Below are 20,100 nucleotides of genomic sequence, written 5' to 3' on the forward strand. Positions count from 1 at the left end.
ATGATCACATGCATGTTGCTGCTGCTCTTACTCGTCTAGACATTAAATCCACAAAACGTCCCCATCGAAACTCATTCAAATCATTATTTTTTGATGCATCATGACAAAACATGGCAATGTAAGGGTTAACATTTTTATAATTCATTAATATTGGATATGTATGGAAAGGACTGATGTTGGTTTAAAACAGTAAAATAATAATACTGATGGTTTTTTTGTATGAATGTTTGTTTTCATCACCATAGAATGAGCTGTTTACATTTACAGCATCAGGTCATGTTTTTAAAACCAAACTAAACACCCTTCAGATGTTTTAATAAAAAGCTGAAAGCTTCCACAGGTTCTCCTTCTGCACATGCGTGAAAGGGACGTGTGAGGTGAGAAATAATTATCTGCAACGTGCAACTTCACAAATAGATGTTGCATAGCCTTTAAACTGTCAGGAATTTTATGTATTCAAACATTAATAGTTTGTTAATTAGTTGGGAATACTGAGTCAGACTATTTTTTATTGTTTTTCCTGCTTTTCAATTTGAAATATTTAATCTTTTCCCCGCATAGAAAATGGATGGAGAGGGCAGAGTAAAGACAAGAAAGGTACTATATATAGAACACACATCAAAGGCAACACAAGTCATTTTCCCTGAACATGTTCCAGTTTCCTTTGCAGTGACTGAACACATCAATCCAGTTTACCTTTAGTGACTGTCGACATCACATTTACTCCTCACTCAGGAATGCCATTGGGCAGGTTGGGTTATATTTGCACTGCGTCGCCTTTGAACTGAATGAAAGAAGCATAAAGGAAATAATGTGTGTGTCCCTGTTCTCCCACACATGAAACACAAGGTAAGAGATTATTTGTTCTACTATTCATTTCCAACGCTTTTAAGACGTAGATATTGCAGCTAGGATTACAAATCTTAATAAGTAGGTGTGCGTTTTTGTGTGTGTGTGTGTGTGTGTGTGTGTGTGTGCGCCTTCCATTAGGAATGAAAGCTAAAGCAGCTCACTGAATATCTCACAGAGGTGTCAGCTGAGGTGCTCACAGCAGAGGGGTGTACTGTATGGAGGAGGAGACAAAACATGAAGAAATGCTTTTCAACCTCACAACTCCAAAGATTTCCCCCTTACTCCCCAACCCTGGATACATAATCGCCCCATGTGTGATCCTCATACTGATCGGATGTGTTGTGGCAGTGGTAAGCACATTTAGAGTTCTCATCATATACTGTATGTTTCATTACTGTTTAAAGTCTGCTTGTTTTCTCTCCAGGTTGCGTATATGAGGACGAAATCAAGGTAACTGGGTCTCTGTGGTTCTGTGTCAGTGAGTAATCTTTCATGTTGAGTCAGAGTTCTTGTTTTAAAAAGTTGTCTTTACCTCAGATTGGATGAACTACGGCACAGGCTGATTCCCTTGTACAGCTATGACCCTGCAGAGGCAGAAGACTGGAGGGAAGAGGGCAGGTCGGAGGACGAGGAGCTGACTGTAAGTAAACCACAACAACGTTTACTTATCGCATTCAACACATCCAAATGTATGATTCATAAAGTTATTTTATTCTCTTTGTAGGAACCTTTATACACCGAGGGAAAGCTGTCTCTGTCTTCGGATTATGGAATTTGAAAAGAAACGGTGCCCGACAGAGGAGAAATTTCTTCTTTTATTTGTATGTTTTGTGTTGTAGATCCTACACAGACACAGCATGTCTGCTATTTAACAAGCATAATAAAGAACATCATCATCATCATCAAGCAAATAAATAAGAAAATCGACGAACCTGTAAGAAAATGTAAAAATCAGTTCATGTCATACCACAATTTCTTCCTTGATAACATGCTGGTGTCACAGCAGACAGTAGATGGCAGTGTAACCCTGTTTTTAGTGTCAGCTGGAAAATCATGTCGTTCTTGTTTCAAACTATGAAACGTTTTGAAGACAAAAATGTTCACTTCTATGGGCAATAAACTGAAAAATAGAATCCAGTTTTGTATCGGTGGTTGATTAGTTTGTATATTTGTAGAATTTCTGATAAAGTGAGCACAAAAAAAAGGTTCAAATTAACACCTGTTCCACACACCTGCCTGGTAATCAGCTGCTTTGTTTGGAGGTTTGATGCAACATGGGATCACAAAGATGGGACAGGTGAAAAACAAACCTACACAGAACAATGGAAATGCATAAAAGTGTGATGTAAGAATGTTTTAAATGTGTATCATTCCTGTATGTGCCTCTCTGTGTGGGTGGAATTACATCAGACTGGGTGTCCATCAGCTGGGACCACAGGGTTGGTTCCTGACCTCCATGTTGTTGGCCACAGCTCTGGTCCTCCCAGCTCTAAGTCTGGACAGCCTGCTGTGTCACTTCTGTCCCCTGCAGCACAAAAGCAAATCCTGCGGCAACATCACCGCCGAGTGTCTGCCCGACCAACGCTGCTCCAGTGACAGAGGTCACTACGGAGTTGTCCATATCCTGTCCTCTCAGAGCTGCGTGGACCGTAAACTCTGCGGTTCCCATGAAATGATCTCTTACAGAGGGGTCAAGTACAACGTCAGTCACACCTGCTGCTGCGAGGACAAGTGCAACAGCCCGCCAAAGAGTGATTTTAACTTGAAGAAGCTGCTGGGGATGATCCCAGACAACGTCACTCGTGTTCTCGGAGAACAACCTTACGATTCATGTGCAAATTACACATCAGTGACGAGCAACACGTCGCCTACCGTAGCGTAAAAGAAATAAGAGACTCTGGAGAGGCCTGTTAGCCACAAGCACTTATCGGAGTCTCTGAGAGAAAGTATAACATTCTGTCAGATGTTACTGCTGTTTTTTTTATTTTAACTCCAGAGAGAAAAGGGTGGACTTGTTAACCATCTTCCTGGCATACTTGAAAAAAATTAATAAATACAGCTTTAAAAAGAGAAAATATTGACATTGTCTGTGTGGTTATTGATGAAAGCATAGTGATTAAGAGGCCATTTTGGGTGGCTGTTGGTGTTTATATGGAACAGGTGTGTTGGGAGATGTGGTCTGTTCAGGAAGCTCCGGAGTGTGGTCGACTTCCTCTGTAGGACAGTTCAGTCTTTCCACACGGCTGGATTTCAAATGTGCAGGTGAGTTTTTAGTTCTTCAAGTCAAAGTTTTTCTTAAACAGTGTTTCTGTCTGACATCACTTCAAATGTGGTAGATCATGTGTACTTGTGCAAGGCTTGAAACTGTCAGCTTATTGGTCATGGGGAAGTTGCACTACAGAATGTGTCAATACCTCTTTTGTGAACCTTGAGTTTTGTAATGTCTGAGGTAATCATGGAAATAAATTGTCAATTGGCATCATTGTAAGTGCAGCAACTAAAGATTTTGGAACTTGACCTCTTTCCTCTTCACTAGTGCCCCAACTTGACAGGCTGACACTAAGTCAGTGACTGTGTTTTTTTATCTTTTGTATTTTGTTTTTATAGCTTCATTACAGCTGCTGTCAGTGAAATACCAGCCTTTTTTTTCTCCCTGCAGACTGATCATGTTCCAGTTATTGCACATTTCCGTGTTGTGGCTCGTCCTTCCTTCAGTACTATGTGCCAACCTGCATTGCTACTACAGCCCCATCCTGGACAAGCAGGAGAGATTCAAGCTCATCGTGACAGAGTGCCCTCCTGGCGAGCTGTGCTTCAAGGCAGATGGTCGCTACGGTAATCACAGCGCCCTGACGGCTAGGGGATGCATGGCAAAGAAGGACTGTAGCCAGGTGGATGAAATCAGTTTAAAAGGAACTGTCTACACCATGAGCTACGCTTGCTGCGATGGACCATACTGTAATTCCTGCCTGGTCACCACAGCCAGTCTCCTCACTATCACTATGACACTTGTCACAGGAGCTGTGATGGCCGGCAACTTGTGACCAAACACTCCTGGTGTGTATGAGCCTCTTCAATTCAATGTCAAGGTTGATGAAGTGATGAAGGCTTGTGTTAAGTGTAGTGTGAATAGTCTGTGTGCACCAAGTCGATGGCAGGTTTCAATTGCCTTTTTTTTTTTAAATATATAATTGACAAACAAAAATGTTTTAATACTGTTTGAATGTCCATAAATAAATGTCACATTCTGTGCTGCTTTAAAAATGTTTGCGACTTCACTCTCACACACACGAGACAAGGCTAAGAATTCTGTCATTTTCTAAGGGTTTTCTGTGTTTACATAGAAAAGCCATTTACTTGTTTCCCTTTGCTGCTACACTCCTTTGATTTGAGCTACACTGGCATCTTTTATCACAGTGAACAAAGGCACCAATTTGTTTAGTCAGTCCCACATTTCTCATTCTATGTAGTGTATCACTGATGAAAACTTCAACCGATTAACAACTTTAGTGCGATTCACTGGGTTGGCAGAGGGGAAGTTTGAAGTATTGATGCTTGTTGACAATAAAAAGAGAAATGCTGAAGCAATTTATACAGTTTGAGGTTTGGACAGTTCTTTATTTCCCTTTTATAAGGCTGCTGGGTCTCCCCATAGTGGATATACATATATATACAGGAGATTGCTATACTGGAGTTACACTGAGGGCAGAGGGTCCATATTACACAGACTTCAAAAAACAACACTAATAGAGCCTCATCTCCAGGTTTCAGAAATCAGCAGAGAGAGAGAGAGAGGAATGGAAAGGAGGGAAACAGCACGAGGGAAGAGAAGGAAGAGGGGAGATGATGCAGTCTGAGAGACCGATTCATCCGCCTAATAAGTTAACACTAAAAAATAACATACAGATTTCACGCACAGTGCATCTTAAATAGGTTACGCGAAGAACCATTTACCATAAATATCTGTATTTTTCGGGAACCAACATATATAAAAAAGGATTTAAAAAAACAAAACAAAAAAAAAATCATTGTTCAGTCCTTCATGTTTCTTATTCCCTCCTTTTCCCCATCGTGCAAATCATTCTTTCATTCGTTCTCGCCGTGGATGCCGGGCTCTTCCCACCCGGCCCACAACCATCCCGGAGAAATGAGGAACAGGAAACAGAACCCAGCAAACCCCTCCCTCCCTCCCTCCCTCCCTCCCTCCCTCCTTCCCCCCACTCGAAAGCATGTGAATTAGTAGAAAACAAACAAATGAACGGAACACCACAGTCAACTCATCACAAAAAGAACCCACAGACACACAGAACAGCAAGAACACAGTACTTTTTTTTTTTTCTTCATGACCGTTATTCCTCTTAATGGTCAGTATCATCATCATGGTCTTTCTCCTGGCATACTGGTTGTCAGCAGTGGAGTGGTCCCCTCCCCTCCCACCCCCGGCGGCTCAGTGAAACTGGGAGGCAACTCTCCAAATGGCTGGTCAGTTCAGCAGTGATATATTATGTCTCAAATTCACAGTGTGGTAGGAAAAGCAAGGTGAGGGGAAGGGGGGGGGGAGTGATGAGGAATTAAGCGAGAAGGAACAATATCGCAGGTAGGAACATTAATCAGAGAAACCACAGCAACGATTAGAAAACAACTAGAAACCCCGAACGTCCATGAAAAAGTAAACAAAATGGCCGCTTCACTCCTTTCTTTAGAGTTCCATTGTCACCGACCCGTGTGGTTGGGCAGGCCTTGACTGGCTGGCGTAAACTGACTGGATTTTTCAGGCAGAGGGTTGGGAGAGATGGGTGTGGGAAGTCTAAGGCTGACTGGAATCCACTGGTGGTTGGGACTCAACCGGGCAAATATGTCGTCAGGAAAAAAGGATGTGCGATGTGTGCTTGGCAGGTCAGAGAGCGAATCCCTTCCGGTGGTGTTCAGGCACGCTGTCGCAGTGCCCGCCTCTTGCGGCTGTAGTAGTGACGCATGCCGGTCTGTCTGGCAAAATTCATCATGTAGTTTTGTTTACGGGTGCTGCAAGGATTAAAAGACAGTCAAAGAGGGGAGGGAGAGAGACGTGTGAACCTTAGTGACTGAGAAAAGGGCTCGAAAAAACCACACATTCCCATGCACACTCTCTGATCCGTGCATGCAAACACATGATAAGTCGATGCAGCTTTCGTTCATCCACACACACCTGCTCTAAATCATGTTTCAGCCATAACCTCAAACACTCAACACCTGTATGGGTGGTAAGACAGTGAACAAGGCAGTGGGACGAGCTACACGTAACCAAATGGAAGACCAAATGTCACAGGACAAGACACAGGGCACAGAACTTACAAACAAACTCTCACGGAAACTAGAGGGGAACTCTGACTCTGAGTGTTTGAGGTCAGAGTTATAAAAGCCATAAGGAAATATCAAAAAAAGAAAGAAAAAAAAGTGCAGGCATGTGAGAAGGAAAGGGGTGGTTTTCAAACTAAGAGACACAGAAGAAGCTTCAGAAGATCGCTCTTGCTTAGCCTGTTCATTGCCTCTTCCATCCAGCAGGGCGTTGCCAGTGAGCCAGGAGTGCAGCCAAGGCAGGCAGGGGCCTCTGCGAAGCAGGGGACTCAGGAAGGGTGGGTGGAGGGGGGGGGTTGTGTGTGCCTATGTGTGTGGGTGTGAGATGGTGGTGAAGGTGGAGCTGTGAAGATGGACTGGAGGGATGGCTGGTTGACTGCAGTGTTTATGTGCATGTGTCCATGCGTGTGTGTGTGTGTTTCTGACTCATAATGAGAATGAAGCTCCTGGCCCAGGGTCATGTGATGCTTTCTCCACTCAGAGGAACGGATGAGTGTAAACAGAGTTGAGAACTGTCATAAATGACGCTTTTCCACTACATGGTCCCGCCTCACATCGCATTGCATCGCCTTGACACGGCACGACTCGACTCTACGCAGTTCGGTTGGTTTTCCATTACAATACAGTACCTTCTCAATGTGGGCGGGGTCATCATAGCACATGAAAACTGCCGTGACACACACAAGCTAGTGACATGTAAAGCAGTTGCAACTGAATCATTAGAACCAGTTATTATATGTATAAAGTACTTCCTGCATGACCGGAGCACAGTCACTGAACTGAAATACATCGGCAGGGGTTGTGGTGCGGCTCACCACTCGCGATTGCCGACTTTCAGTAGTGCTGTTGCTAAAAATACCACGCTCCTCTGTTAAATATTGAGATTCCAGACATTTTTGTGCTAAATGTTGGAGATTAACGCACATTTTCATGATTTTTAAGTCTTTTTAACTGATCTAAAGTTGGGCATTGTTCGGTTTGATTCTTGTGTCGGACTTCTTGCTCATGACTCTTTCAGTGACGGCACTCTGACCAGTCAGTGCACGGCAGTCTGTCGACATCACGCATAGTATTGGCTCAGGTTGCTTGGAACCTCGCCAGAGCAGGTACTAAAAAAAGTACCAGGTACTATCACTAATGGAAAAGCGGCATTTTGCCAGTCACTCCACAAAGCCATGCAAGGAGCTGGATGGAGGCAGTTAGTCAAATGAAACTTGGGCCACATGTGCCATCATTTGTAATTCATGTTGCAGTATGCCTTGCGTGATGACTGATCTTGTTGTACAAATGTGAAAAAAAAAGAAGCAAATAAATAAATCCTGGGTATTTTCCAAACAAGATCATAGAATTATACATGTGGGCTCAAAAAGCAAATCAGTCAGTCTGTAGCAGAGATAATAAACAGAACAATACAGGTAGAGAAACAGGTATAGTGATGGATTACATCACACATATACACACAAACACAGAACCTCTGATATTTGAAAATGTGTTTGAAAGTGTTGCATTAAAATGTACAGGACTGTATAGACATTCAATCTAGTGACATTGTTTTGAACCGTTTAGTAAAATTGCTTCAAATTGGACAAAAAAAATGTTCCACCACCTGACAAAATTCCACTCTTGTTGTTGTTTTACTTTCTTTCTCAATAACCGTCTCTGTGTATTGGATCATTTTATCAGCGAGACTCCACTTGGGCACTGTGAGCGGCTGGTCTGCTTTGTTGACCTGCCTGGTGCTTGAGTTAGGAGGGCATGGAGATGACCGTGGCGATAATGAGCAGGAGTATGTCAGTGGAGTTGAGGGAGGGTGTGTGCCGTGTAACAGATAGAAGAAAGGAATGGGAGGAGGATGAGGGAGGGGGGCTGCATTCAGGAAGAGGCGGGAAACTTACCTGACACTAAAGCCATACCAGAGGGAGCAGAATACAGAAGAGAGCAGAGGTTAGAGCGCGAGAGGGGAGATGCAGGAGGTGGGAACTGCTGTCTCGCAGAAAGGTCTGGGGGGGTGGGAGCCCCGGCCTGGGGAGGCAGGGGCCCAAAGAGAAACAGAAGGAGAAAGGAGGTAGGAAGAAAGTCAGGGGTTCAAAGAAGAAGTGAAAGTTAGTGAGAAAAAGATGAATGTGAAAGAAAATGAAAAGCAAAAGAGTAATATGTGGATATTGAGGGACAGATATAAAAGTAATGCAACAAAGAAGAAAAGATGGTGAGAATAAAAACACAGGAAGAGGTGAAGACAGAGAAAAAATTAACCCCAGTCATAAATCCAAGAAAAGGAGAGAGGGAAGGAATGTTAGGAAGAAGAAAGTAAGGAAAAGCAGCAGGAGAAAGAGGGGGGATGGATTGGGTAAGGTAGGATACAATGAGGCACAAGCAGAGGAGTAGCGGGACCACGTGATCAAACACATCGTTGACATTAAGTAGCAAGGGAGGAGCAAAGGAAACGTTTGCGCAGGTGTAAAAGTGAGAGGAGCAATATGTGTGAAGGAGTGGAGGAGTGGTGAACAGAGAGAAATAAACAACAGAGTAAAGTGTGAGGAATCACGGTTACTCTTTTCAGCAAACACTGTTGAAAACCGTGCAAGTGTAAGAAAGGGAGGTGGGAGTGGGACAGGTCACTGCCACATAGACCAGGAACAGCTCAGGTGAGGCACAAGTGTATGTTTAAGTGTGTGTGTTTGTTGTTTGTACATGAAATATCAATGTGCACTGAATGACTGTTATATGCAGCATTTGAAATGCATTGAGCACTGAATGAACAATCAGGGTCCACATCAGAGGGAACATTACTCTGATACCCAAAAGCAACATGCAGAGAATGCATTCAAAATGCTTGATGGTGCTGCCATGTTATGCTGAGGCCATCGTCATATCTTCAGTGCCATACAGAATCTCCAGTTTTTAACCCTTCGTAAGCTGTAGATTTGAAAGCTGAAACACACTTCGTACTTAAGTGCAAAGGATAAACATTAAAAGTGGAAAAAGATTGAGAGAAACAAATTATATATCCAATCCATCAAATCAGCTTTATGAATCTGTAAACACTTTTATTTCCCATAGAAAGAAAATATGGACACCTTTTGCATGAAATCTTTCTTAAAAGCACAACTCTAAAATAAATATAGTTGGCACATTCAAAATATAATCCAAACATATTGGTTTAGTGCTCTCTGAAATATGTTTTATGGTTTATGGTTTGCAAAAGTGTGAAATCTGTAAAAGGATAATGAGTTTGTTCACATATCAAATATAGACAATAAGATATTTTAATGTCAGTAGTATGAAAGTATTATTTCCATTATATACACTTTGGACTTTATTGTCATGGTCCTTAAACTTTTCAGTGGAAAAAAAGTCTTGACAAATTTTCCATTTAGGAGATATATAGGTTCTGATAGACACTGAAAATATGAAACGACAGTAGGCGTTGATCTGTCATACACAGAACAGGCATTCCCTCACAGAACCTTTCAGAACAAAGCACACTGCAGTCTTTATTTTTTTACTCAGCGTCTCTGACGTCAGAAGCCGCGATGACCATTTAAAACAAGTTGATGTTACGCTTTAATTTTAACGCATATTCTGCATCTGTGTTTGTGTGGAGTAGAGGGGGTTGTTTTTTGTTTACAGGTGAAGCTGGGGGCAGAGGTAAAAACAGGGGCAGATCAGGGCACTGTTGGGGGCCAGTCTGGTTGGCCGGGGGGGCTGGTTGGGAATTGGGTACTCACAGAACTACTTCCACATGGTCCAATGCCCACTGGTCATGTCCTGCACCGTCGTGACGTGGCTGCCACCATCGCAGCATCACACCTTTAACCCTTGCCTCACTGGAGGAGACCACGGAAACATCAAAAGGTCAGAAAGCTCAACAAACATGTCAGTTACTAGAGTGGTGTGGATTCAAAGCAGCCTAATGACTTTAAACAGTAGCACTTTCTATCAAAGCATCCTTTATAAAACTGGATTCTGGACAACAAATGTCCTGACAACTAATGCCAAGTTGGTAATATTTGAAAGGGAGGAATCATTATCATGTGTTATTTACTCTCATTTACAGTAGAAATCTGAAAGTTACAACATACAGCTTTATCAAAGAATGTCTTTTTAGAACCACTGAAAGTGTGAGTGTCTCTGATCGTCACTCACAGTGGGATGTTGTAGGAGACTCTCTGGGCCTTTATGAAGTCCTTGGGCTGGTGCTGGGCAATCACATGCCAGCTGACTCCATTGTTGATGCTGTACTGCAGCAGCACTGCTCTGTCTACAGTGTTCGCCTGATCCAGAGCTATGTTACAACTGTCTGTCTGTGCCACACTACCAATCTGCAGCACAAACATGATCTTACTGCAGGGAGGAAAATTAAAATGTTAATATATTAAAGACTGATAATACAAACCATGACACTACAGATCATGTGTCATAACAATGCGCTACATTTAACAAATTGCTGTGGTAATACCTGTACCTGGCTCTAGTGAGGTCCAGCGGTTTAGTAACTGCCTGTCTCATCTTACAGCCACTGAAGTAGAGTGAGTCTCCATGGGCATGTGGTGACAGTTGCCCACAACCACTGCCTACTCCTCCACCCTGGATCAGCTGCCAGCTCTCCTGAGACACACTGCCAGACTCAAAGTTGTCCTTGATGGAGCTAGGCAGGTCACTGCTGGAGAGGGAGCAATCATCGCCTGTTTAGGTGAGAAAATACAGAGGGGGGAGTCACTATTACATAAATGATGACATTATTAAGAGTTGTGAAATACCATGAACACGAGAAGATCAAGGATTTTCATCAGTACAGCTGTCTCAGTCAGATGGTAACTTTTTTACAGTAAGTGTTGTTGCACATACTCAGTGTTCAAAATAACTTTGTCCAAAACATCGTTGCGAAGGAGCAGAACTAAAGCAGTGTTTATGTTTGTGATGTTATGTTTGGTTGGAAAGTAATGAGCTAGTTTTGGCCCACCATGGTATCCCTCATCACAGATGCAGACCAGTCCACTCGTACAGTAACCCTGGCCACTGCAGAGCCCCGGGCAAGCCTCTCCAATGTAAACATGGTCCACTCCCCAGCTCTGCCGCTCTCCTAATCCCTCCTTTTGAATCCAGCGAAACTGGGTTGCCCTGGAAATGTACAGCAATTAATAAAGGCTGGAATTGTTGCCTATTATTCTACACATATGTGTAAAGGAACAAAACAAATGTGAGCAGGAGTGCTAATGTGTTTCTGTGCTACCCTGAGGAGATGTGGTCTGGCAGCGGGACAGTGACCCTTGTCCAAGATGAGCTGTTTACTGGACTGTAGATTGTGGACTCTTGGAACTGGAAGGGAGAGCAGCCCACGTTGTTGACTGAGGAGGGGAGACACTCTGACTGTACCAGCTGCCACGAATCAGACCTGATGGGAAAGTGAAAATGTAAAACGGTTACATTATTCTTAATGGACATGGATAGAAGCTTATGTTGTTTGATTCTGGTTGATTTATTAAGTTGTGACATGGCACTACTTAGCAACATGTCTAGATCTATGATTCTAGGCTGTTGATTATGGAGACAAAAACTGGTAAGTTAAAAGGTTTTTCCATTGTGGCTACAAAAGTATTTCTGTTTTAACTGTAGTATCACAGTGAAAGAAAAAGAAAAAGGAACTGCAGTCAGACACTATCTGTGTTTATTATTATGACTGAATGTCAAATGTTTAAAGGGCCGCCTCCTTGTTTTCTTACCTTGCATCCTTTCTGTACTGCAGTAGGACAGAATGATGATCTTCACATGTGTCAGCCTCACACCCAACAACAATCTGCAGCAGGGAGACAGCTGTTAGGATCTGAAGCCACGGTGTACAGAAAGAAAACAACACGGTGTGTGGCTTCCTCGCTGCGACGTACCTTGAATTGTAAAATATAGCCAGGCTGCACTATGAGTTCTCGAGTGGCCAGGATGTTGTGTGTCTTGTCTTGATTCTTGTTAGGCCAGTACAAGTGAAATGAAGGGTTTCCACAGAAGCCAGCTGTACGCACAGCATTCGGGTAGAAACTCCAGCTCTCCTCATGAGAAACACCTTCTGGTGAAAGGCAAACAAAGCGATCCAGAAGAGGAGAAGAGTCAAAACAATATCCACAATGTTGATTTAGCAGACTCATTTGACACTTACTGTCAGCACATACAACTCACCATCATCAAAGGTGTCAAGCAGCATGGATGGGTTGATGTCTGATCCCCCCACCAGGATGTTATCTATAGCCCACTGGGCTCTTTCTAAGCTGGGGCTGGCCAGGCCAGAGGAAATGGTGAAGGGCTGCCACCAGCGAAGACGGGTTGCATTGGTCAGAGCTCCCTCTGGGAGGACAATGTAGTCTCTCCTCACTGAAACATACTTTAGGTAATCCATCTCATGCAGCAGCGTCCAGGACACACCTGAGGGACAATTAAGTTGTCAGACAGAATGAAAAAATTAAGGAAAGAAAAAGAACAAACAGACACAAGACAGTGCAGCACATATGCTGTCAGTGCACCTCCATCAGTAGAGTAATCCAGCAGCACTCCCTCTTTACGACAGGTTGGACGATGACACATGGTCATGTTGTCTTCACTTCCAATCCTAGCCCAGTACTCGACAAACCTTTAAAAAAATGTGCGGTTTTCAATGCAAGTAGCACAAACATCTCAGTGTATAGGAATGTCCAACAGAAGTTGAATACTGACTTGGACCCTCGGAGGTCGAGATCAGATGTGACAGCTTGTCTGGCATCTGCTCCACCAAAGTACAGTGCAGTCCCTTCTACTAACACACCACAGTCTGTACAAGGCCTACCGCCTTCTAGCACCTGCCACTGATGTCCTGCTGATCCTTCCCAGTCAAAACGTTCCTTCAGTGACGCCTGTAGAAAAAAAGGACACAGTATCTAAATCACTTATCATCTCATATTTATATTTTCAAAATCATCATATTGTTTTGTGATCTTTTTTTTGACAAGAGCAGGCAAAGCTTTGGCAACAGGGCCTTCAGTGTCACTGCTCCAACCCTCTGGAACTCACTCCCTCTGGCTATTCACCAGGCACCAACTGTACAGTGACCTTGGGTTTCATGAAAGGCACTTTATAAATCTAAGTTATTCTTATTCTTATTCTTATTCCTATTTTTATTATTAAGAACATGTAGTTGACCAAGAGCCATAATGATCTACCTTAAGAGCAGTGCTGGCATAGCAATTTGGTCCAGTGAATCCTGGGTCGCAGAGACAGCGCTGATTCAAACAGTCCCCATGTCCCCCACAGTGACTGTCGCATGCTGGCCCGATGTAAAAGTTCTCCACACCCCATTGAATGTCTGAGTGCTGCTGGTAAAACCGGAACCGCACCGCACTGAGGCAGACATGACAGGTTAGTCAAACAACGTGCACAACATTTTCATGATTTATATGACGTGGTTTTAATCATTTATAAGATGACAATAATTGAATCTATTAATAATTTAGGTCAAGCATGCACAGGTGGCATGATCAAATATGAAACAGGACTCCATGTTTTGTCAAACGCTTGTGCGTATGAGGCAGATAAGAGGTGGGGTGACTCACGTGTCAGCGAGGCTGTCAGGCAGAGGATAAACCGCTCTCTTCCAACTTTCAGTGGGGAAGAAGCACGATGGCTGTGAAACCTGACCTCCACAGCGGGGGTCAGCAGGCAGGCACTGGGGCACTAGGTACTTCCATGTCACTCCAAAATCTACTGAATACTGGACATGGACTTGCCGGTCCGCAAGACGCTCAGGCACACTGCAGCCAACTGAAATCTAAATCACATGACATATTTCAATGAATTTGTTATGGAACATTATACAACACAACACAAAAATAGCACTGGCCTGTGCCATATTACACTCATTAATTACCTTGAACTGCATGACCCAGCCCTTGTCAGGAATAATATCATGTGTGACTGCATACACCTCTCTTCCATCACTATTTCCACACACCATCACCCCATCAGGAGAACTGCAGAAACGCCTCACGGAGCAGTCTTCTGAAAACAACCAGTGATTGCTCACTGAGGATCCAGAGAAGAAACATTAGAATCTGCATTAATGTAATGTCAGCATTGATTTGAAGGCCTTGTCCAATTTCACTGTACCAATGGGTGTTTCCTCCTGCTCGCTCAGTTGATCTATCCTCCCTGAGGTCTCATCAGCCGGAGCTCTCTCATGGTTAGGCAGTGCTACACCTCCAAATGTGTCAGAGATCTGTGCACGTGGGTCCGAGCCTGCAATAAGGACATTATCCAGGGCCCAATCACTGTGGTCTGCTCCGTCATGTTGTGGCTGCCACCAACGCACACGCACTCCTTCCTGCCGGGCGGCAGGGGGCAGCAGCACATTCACAAACCTGAATACAGACAAGAATGTAGACAGATTTTCTTGGTCACTGATTACTCTACTTAATTAACCTCAGGTCATTATTTCCACTTGTGGAAGATAAAAAAAAAGTATTCACCCAGGCTTGGTGTATAGATCATAGAAGATCTCTGTCATTAGGTGCCAATTGATTCCACCATTCAAACTGTACTCCAAAAGCACACCTTGGTTGCGGTTGCTCGGGGGGATCATGCAGCCGTACATGAAGTAAAACTGGATAAATTCAGCATTGGTCAGGTTCAGGTCCACTGTCACCAGCTGACGACTACAGCTCTGTACAAACACAAAGTAAATGTCAGAGTTAGGATACGTACAGATATTTAACTTTTAGATCCGAGTAGTCAAAAGTCATGGTCAAAAAATATTTTCCAAAAAACATGTTTTCCCAGATATGACTGGAGATGAGAGACAATCTATGCTTATACTGATCAGAAAATTATTCCACATCATATCCAATGATCACTGACAGCATGAGGCAAGGAATTCAGCAAAATTACCCCACATATTATATCAAAGATACAATAGCTCTATATCCTATAGTATTACAGACACAACCTGAGGCTTAAGTTGATTACATAATTCATGCCTTCAGTCCTTATGTTAAAATAACATTTCATGGTTATGTCTTCATGACATCATCATAATCAGACTTGCTTGTTTGAGGTATAAACGGTGCCTGTGCACAAGGTACGAACCACTTCTCCAATGCTTTTCATTTATATTGATAGAAACAATGGCTTCACCTACAAAAGCAGTCTTCAGTGGCTTCTCTAACAGTGTCTTTCCATATTTAGATCAGTCTGTCAATAGGTATCCATTTCACACACTGTCCTACAGTAAGTGCCTTGGGAGAAGTTGCACATAAATGCTGATAGCTACTTACTTAGAGGTCTTTTATTCAACAAATCAATAGTTGAATCAGCTTCATTCAGCTGTTTAGCTTGTGTCTATCTCTGTATCATGTTTGCAGGCATTATTGCAGATTTTTTCTTTTTCTCGCTTCTATATAAATTGTTCACAAAAAGCAATTTTGTCCCAGTGGAGAATAAAATGGCCAGATAGTTAAAAAAAAAATAAAAATTTTGGATTGAGCTATTGTAATCATTACAAACCAGTGCATATCGTATCTGCGCCAGAGGATGTTTGTAAACACTAACATGCCATTTTATTCCAGCTATGCAATCTATTGCACTGCTGAATGTGATGTGTATAACAATTTTGTACAAAAGAAAGGCCAAAGCCGGATGAGCAACAATGTAGACATGTACTTACGCCGCTGAAGTGCAGAGCGGCTCCGGAAGCCACAGCTCCACACACAGTGCTGAGTTTCCCACCGGTCAGTGTGTGCCAGTGATTGAGTGAGGGGGCTCGACTGAAGCTGTCCTTCAGCTGGGAGGGCAAAGGCACCACAGGTTCGTCACAGTACTCTCCACCCCACTCTGTGTCACACCTAGGATGGATGATGGAGTAAGATGCAGTTAATCAAAACACAATTCAATACAAGAGAAAGTATTTAGTCAGAACATAAATAAATAAACTCAGTCCTTATTCCTATGAGCAGTTTTCAGTTTAAAACTTTGAGAACTGCAGCTATTATTACTTACACACAGGAGCTTTGTTGACAGCGGCCATGTCCAGAGCACATGTCTGGGCAGCCATCTCCAATGTAGAGGTTATCCAGCGCCCAGGTCTGCTGCTTGTCAAACGGAGCCTGCTGAAACCATCGGAACCTTGTGGCTGGAGACCTGAAGAAATAAATTCAACTCATTTAAATTTATAAAATGAATTTAATTATAAACTGAGGACATAAAATGAAAATAATCTAGCAATAATTTGCAAAGGAGCAGCTACACAAATACCAATGTTTTTTCTGTACATGGCAGCGCTGACCTGACGTATGATGGGAGAGGCAGGGTAATGCGTCCCCACTTGTTGAATGTGTCAGAGACCAGCAGCCTCTGCAGAGTGTAGGACGAACAGTCAGGACTTGTAGGCAGACAGTCTCTGACCACAGGCTGCCAGGTCAGACCGAGATCCAGAGAATACTCCAATTCTACAGCTACAGAGAAAGAAGAGAAGCACAAATTAAATAACATACAAATGTGTGACTCGACAAACAAACAAAAGGATTGACAATCTAATGTCATGTAAATACTATGATTTAATTAGGAAAAGGCTATTCAGTCTTTCATATACTGTAGACAATCATTAGGTATTATTCAGATTGTTTTTATGACTTACAGTAGCAGGAGTTGGTGACAGAGCAGGAAGCAGAAAACTCAAACTGGATAAAGGCATCTTGACTTAAACTGATGTCAGTGGTGACAGCATAGCGAGTGTTGGACTTCTCTATGAATGCAAAAGCAGGTCCATCAGAGCCACACACTGGCATTCGGGTTCCGCCAGGGTGAAGAAGCCATGAGCGACCATCAATCGATGAGAAGTCATCTTCAAGAGGTCCCCAGCCACTTGCACTGCCCCCTACCACCACCTATTTGATAAAAGATAAAGTGCATAGTTGATGCAAGGTAGGTAGGGAAAGTGGAAACAAAACATTTGATCTAATAGTAATAATTACAGAATGCTTGCATGGATGACAGTCATGTAACGTGACACAACATAGCGTTTCAGTGCTTGAATTAAAATGATTAAAAGCCTTACGATTAAACAGATGGTTCAGTGTACCTGGTCAATGACCCATGGACTGTAAAAGTGGCCGTTCTCAGAGGGCTGCCACCAGCGGAGGCGAGTGGAAGGTGTGCGGGCACGTAGAGGGATTTCCAGGGCAACCAAGCGAGCCTGATTACTGCTGTTACTGAAGAGAAACTCCTGGAGGAGTCCCCATGTGAGACCTCCATCCACAGAGAATTGCAGCAAGACAGGCTGGGAGCGTGGGTCAGGAGCTGCCTTACCACAGCCAAGACGGAGGAAGAACTGAACAAATCTACAGAGAACAATCGTTAACACATGAAATTATGATAGAGACTCTAAATTCAACAAAGAATGTGATGATGTAATTCTGTGTGAAGTCATTTTTTTGTTGGATTTGAATAGCGGTAGCTATACCTGGCATTTGAAAGCTCCATATCAGTGGTCACCAACATGCGCAATCCATCTTCGCTAAAGAACAGGTGGTTCCCACTTGACATGATACCACATTTCCTGGATGGTTTACCACCACTAAGTTGTTTGAATCGCCCAGCATCAACAGCTCCACCTCAAGAACACAAGCATGTACACAAGCACATATAAAGGAAGCAAAAAAAATAGTAAACACACTAATCCCTCGTCACTAATAGAATGCTTTAAAATTAGAGTGTGGTGTACCTTCAAAGTCCTCTTTGAGGAAATCAGGGTTGGGGGCGTCAGGCACAGAACAGTCCGGTCCAGAGAAGCCAGGGTCACAGACACAATGGGTGCCACCAATACATGCCCCATGTCCATTACACATGTCCTGACACTGTGGGCCGATGTAGACATTGTCTATTGCCCATGTTGGAGGAGCAGAACCAGTTGAGAAGAACCCCTGGTACCAGCGGAACCTCACAGACCTGTAGGGAGATTGAAATTGTGTCTTGTAAGGATATTAAAAGAATTTAAAAAATAATTCCCCTAAGGTTTTATGTGTGTTTTATTTGGCCAATCACATGAGTAAGATGTTTTCAGTGCTTACCCACACAGATGAAGCCTGCCGAAGTGAATTACCTCCCTCCTCCAGCCCTGTGTTGTACCAGGGAAATAGATGCTTGCAGGGTGGAGCTCGGTGGAGCACAGAGAAGACAGCTGTGGCCCACCAGCACAAAGAGGTACAAGAAGGTGCCATGTAGCACCAAAGTCACGTGAGAACTCAAGACGTACTGGGTTGGCAGAGGAGCTTTCAGCTGTGCAACCCACATTAATCTGGAGAGAGACAAAATGTCTTCAGTGATTAAGCATTTTATTTTATATCATTGCTTTAGAAAATAAGTCATCAAGGCAGTGGTGGTGTACCTCAAACTGGATGATAGTGTTCTCATTTACTTCAATGTCCCTGGTGGTTATTGAGTGCTCTCCAAGCTCACTGGAGATAAACACCACGGCTGACTCATCCTCCTCACTAAACCAGCCACATACACAAACACACATATAGGGTTTTATCTTTGTTAGGCTTTGAGTTGATGTAAAAGCACAACTTAGGTCAACATGGTCAACATTCAAAGGCAAGTGGCTTTTTCTTACAGGCCAGTCTTTTGGTAGGGGCAGTAGAGGCCAGTGTTTCCCCCAGGAAAGAACAGCCAGTTGGACTCATTGGGGCCTTCATCAAAGCTGTCTATCACCACTGGTGGGTTGTGTAAGGAGCTGCCATCAATGATGAGATCATCTATCACCCACACTTCCTCCTTCTTACCTGAAGGGAATTATATTGTGGTGATTAGACACTGAGATTTAGCAATAAGAGGATTGCAAATGTTGAAAATGCAAAAATGACCTAGTGTTTAGAAAGACGTGAAATAAAGTACAAAGTAGGTGCTTTTCCCATTTCATAAAAAGAGAAAAAAGTTTACAAAACATGACAAAAAAAAGTCTGTGTGTCCACTCACCACTGTTGTAAGGCTGCCAAAGTCTAAAGCGGGTGGCATTGGTCTGAGCACTGGCTGGCAGTGGCAGGTGGAGGAACAGCGTGTCAGTGGAAGCTGGAAAGTAAAATTCATCCAACAGCAGCCAGCTGATCCCTCCGTTCACCGAGTACTGCAGCAGCACTGAGTGGGAGCGCTCTGGGACACCTACAACAAGACCACAAAATTAACAATTACAACACCATTTAATAAAGAATATGTAATCATTGATACACAAAACAGTATATGTTGTACCTTTAGTGATGAATTTAAAGGAGAACTGGATATAGAGAGTGTTAGAGCAGTCCAGGTCACGTGACACTATCATTCGCAGACCATCCTGGAAGCAAACAAAGTTTACATTGAGATCTAAAGTTTTCTAAGGGTTTATGTGGTTTAATTCTCTGCATGGTATGTATGACCCCTTTACCCCTTTAAAGATAAGTGCAGTGCCAGATTTAAGAGGCTCTCCATTCAGAGTTCCCCGCTCTGCTCCATACACCTCAGGCCACATCTCCTGCTGTAGGTTCTCATTAAAGTCCTCTCTCAGGACAGATGGCAAAGATATTAAAGGCACACAGTGAGCTCCTCCATAACCCTTGTCACACCTGTGTAAGGAAGAATGAAAAAGGAAAGGGTAAGTAACACTTAAACAAACAAAAATATATGTAAAAAAATAAGAAAAGTTACAATCAGCTGTGCATAAAAGCTAGGATCACTTACATACAACGCCCGTTGTCACACAGACCATGTCCAGAGCACATCCAGGGACAGCCAGGTGCAAGTAACACGTTATCTAATGCCCATCCCTCTGCCCCTGGGGTGAAGTGGGTCTGGATCCAACGGAACCGAGTTCTGGGGGAACTGAGTGATTCAACAGCAAGTTATAACAAAAAGTGCGCTGTGGAGTTC

At 43.2% G+C, this 20,100-nt stretch overlaps 2 protein-coding genes across 4 annotated transcripts in view; one reads left to right on the forward strand and one right to left on the reverse strand.

The window, feature by feature from the left end:
- The first annotated feature begins 678 nt into the window (after positions 1 to 678).
- Positions 679 to 1,989, forward strand: LOC131470197 (uncharacterized protein C3orf18 homolog). 2 transcript variants are annotated; one of them, XM_058645856.1, is made up of 5 exons: positions 679 to 849; positions 991 to 1,202; positions 1,277 to 1,302; positions 1,390 to 1,492; positions 1,577 to 1,989. In XM_058645856.1, exons 2-5 carry the CDS (start codon positions 1,068 to 1,070, stop codon positions 1,628 to 1,630), a joined length of 318 nt encoding a protein of 105 aa, XP_058501839.1. In that variant the 5' UTR covers positions 679 to 849; positions 991 to 1,067; the 3' UTR covers positions 1,631 to 1,989. The 2 variants fall into 2 exon arrangements, with proteins under 2 accessions (XP_058501839.1, XP_058501841.1); XM_058645858.1 differs by having other exon boundaries at positions 1,028 to 1,202.
- Positions 1,990 to 5,057: 3,068 nt separating this feature from the next.
- The window catches only part of reln (reelin), an 80,224-nt gene continuing 65,181 nt past the window's right edge, over positions 5,058 to 20,100 (reverse strand). Inside the window, exons 35-64 of one of the 2 annotated variants that reach the window (XM_058644896.1) lie at positions 19,912 to 20,052; positions 19,619 to 19,796; positions 19,444 to 19,528; positions 19,174 to 19,356; positions 18,812 to 18,980; positions 18,584 to 18,689; positions 18,267 to 18,493; positions 17,921 to 18,144; positions 17,660 to 17,810; positions 17,279 to 17,537; positions 16,835 to 17,084; positions 16,484 to 16,652; positions 16,198 to 16,338; positions 15,866 to 16,043; positions 14,673 to 14,866; positions 14,314 to 14,564; positions 14,075 to 14,229; positions 13,761 to 13,975; positions 13,371 to 13,548; positions 12,889 to 13,064; positions 12,699 to 12,805; positions 12,358 to 12,600; positions 12,072 to 12,244; positions 11,910 to 11,983; positions 11,420 to 11,581; positions 11,150 to 11,307; positions 10,652 to 10,871; positions 10,333 to 10,530; positions 9,915 to 10,013; positions 5,058 to 8,208 (exon numbers count right to left, since the gene is read on the reverse strand). In XM_058644896.1, coding sequence (XP_058500879.1) covers positions 8,088 to 8,208; positions 9,915 to 10,013; positions 10,333 to 10,530; positions 10,652 to 10,871; positions 11,150 to 11,307; positions 11,420 to 11,581; positions 11,910 to 11,983; positions 12,072 to 12,244; positions 12,358 to 12,600; positions 12,699 to 12,805; positions 12,889 to 13,064; positions 13,371 to 13,548; positions 13,761 to 13,975; positions 14,075 to 14,229; positions 14,314 to 14,564; positions 14,673 to 14,866; positions 15,866 to 16,043; positions 16,198 to 16,338; positions 16,484 to 16,652; positions 16,835 to 17,084; positions 17,279 to 17,537; positions 17,660 to 17,810; positions 17,921 to 18,144; positions 18,267 to 18,493; positions 18,584 to 18,689; positions 18,812 to 18,980; positions 19,174 to 19,356; positions 19,444 to 19,528; positions 19,619 to 19,796; positions 19,912 to 20,052 — 5,185 coding nt within the window. In that variant the 3' untranslated portion in view covers positions 5,058 to 8,087. Of the gene's footprint in view, positions 8,209 to 9,914; positions 10,014 to 10,332; positions 10,531 to 10,645; positions 10,872 to 11,149; positions 11,308 to 11,419; positions 11,582 to 11,909; positions 11,984 to 12,071; positions 12,248 to 12,357; positions 12,601 to 12,698; positions 12,806 to 12,888; positions 13,065 to 13,370; positions 13,549 to 13,760; positions 13,976 to 14,074; positions 14,230 to 14,313; positions 14,565 to 14,672; positions 14,867 to 15,865; positions 16,044 to 16,197; positions 16,339 to 16,483; positions 16,653 to 16,834; positions 17,085 to 17,278; positions 17,538 to 17,659; positions 17,811 to 17,920; positions 18,145 to 18,266; positions 18,494 to 18,583; positions 18,690 to 18,811; positions 18,981 to 19,173; positions 19,357 to 19,443; positions 19,529 to 19,618; positions 19,797 to 19,911; positions 20,053 to 20,100 lie in introns of both variants that reach the window. The other variant, XM_058644895.1, reaches the window with a different exon arrangement.

The sequence above is a fragment of the Solea solea genome, chromosome 12, assembly GCF_958295425.1.
Source record: "Solea solea chromosome 12, fSolSol10.1, whole genome shotgun sequence".
In the NCBI taxonomy this organism is placed as follows: Eukaryota; Metazoa; Chordata; class Actinopteri; order Pleuronectiformes; family Soleidae; genus Solea; species Solea solea.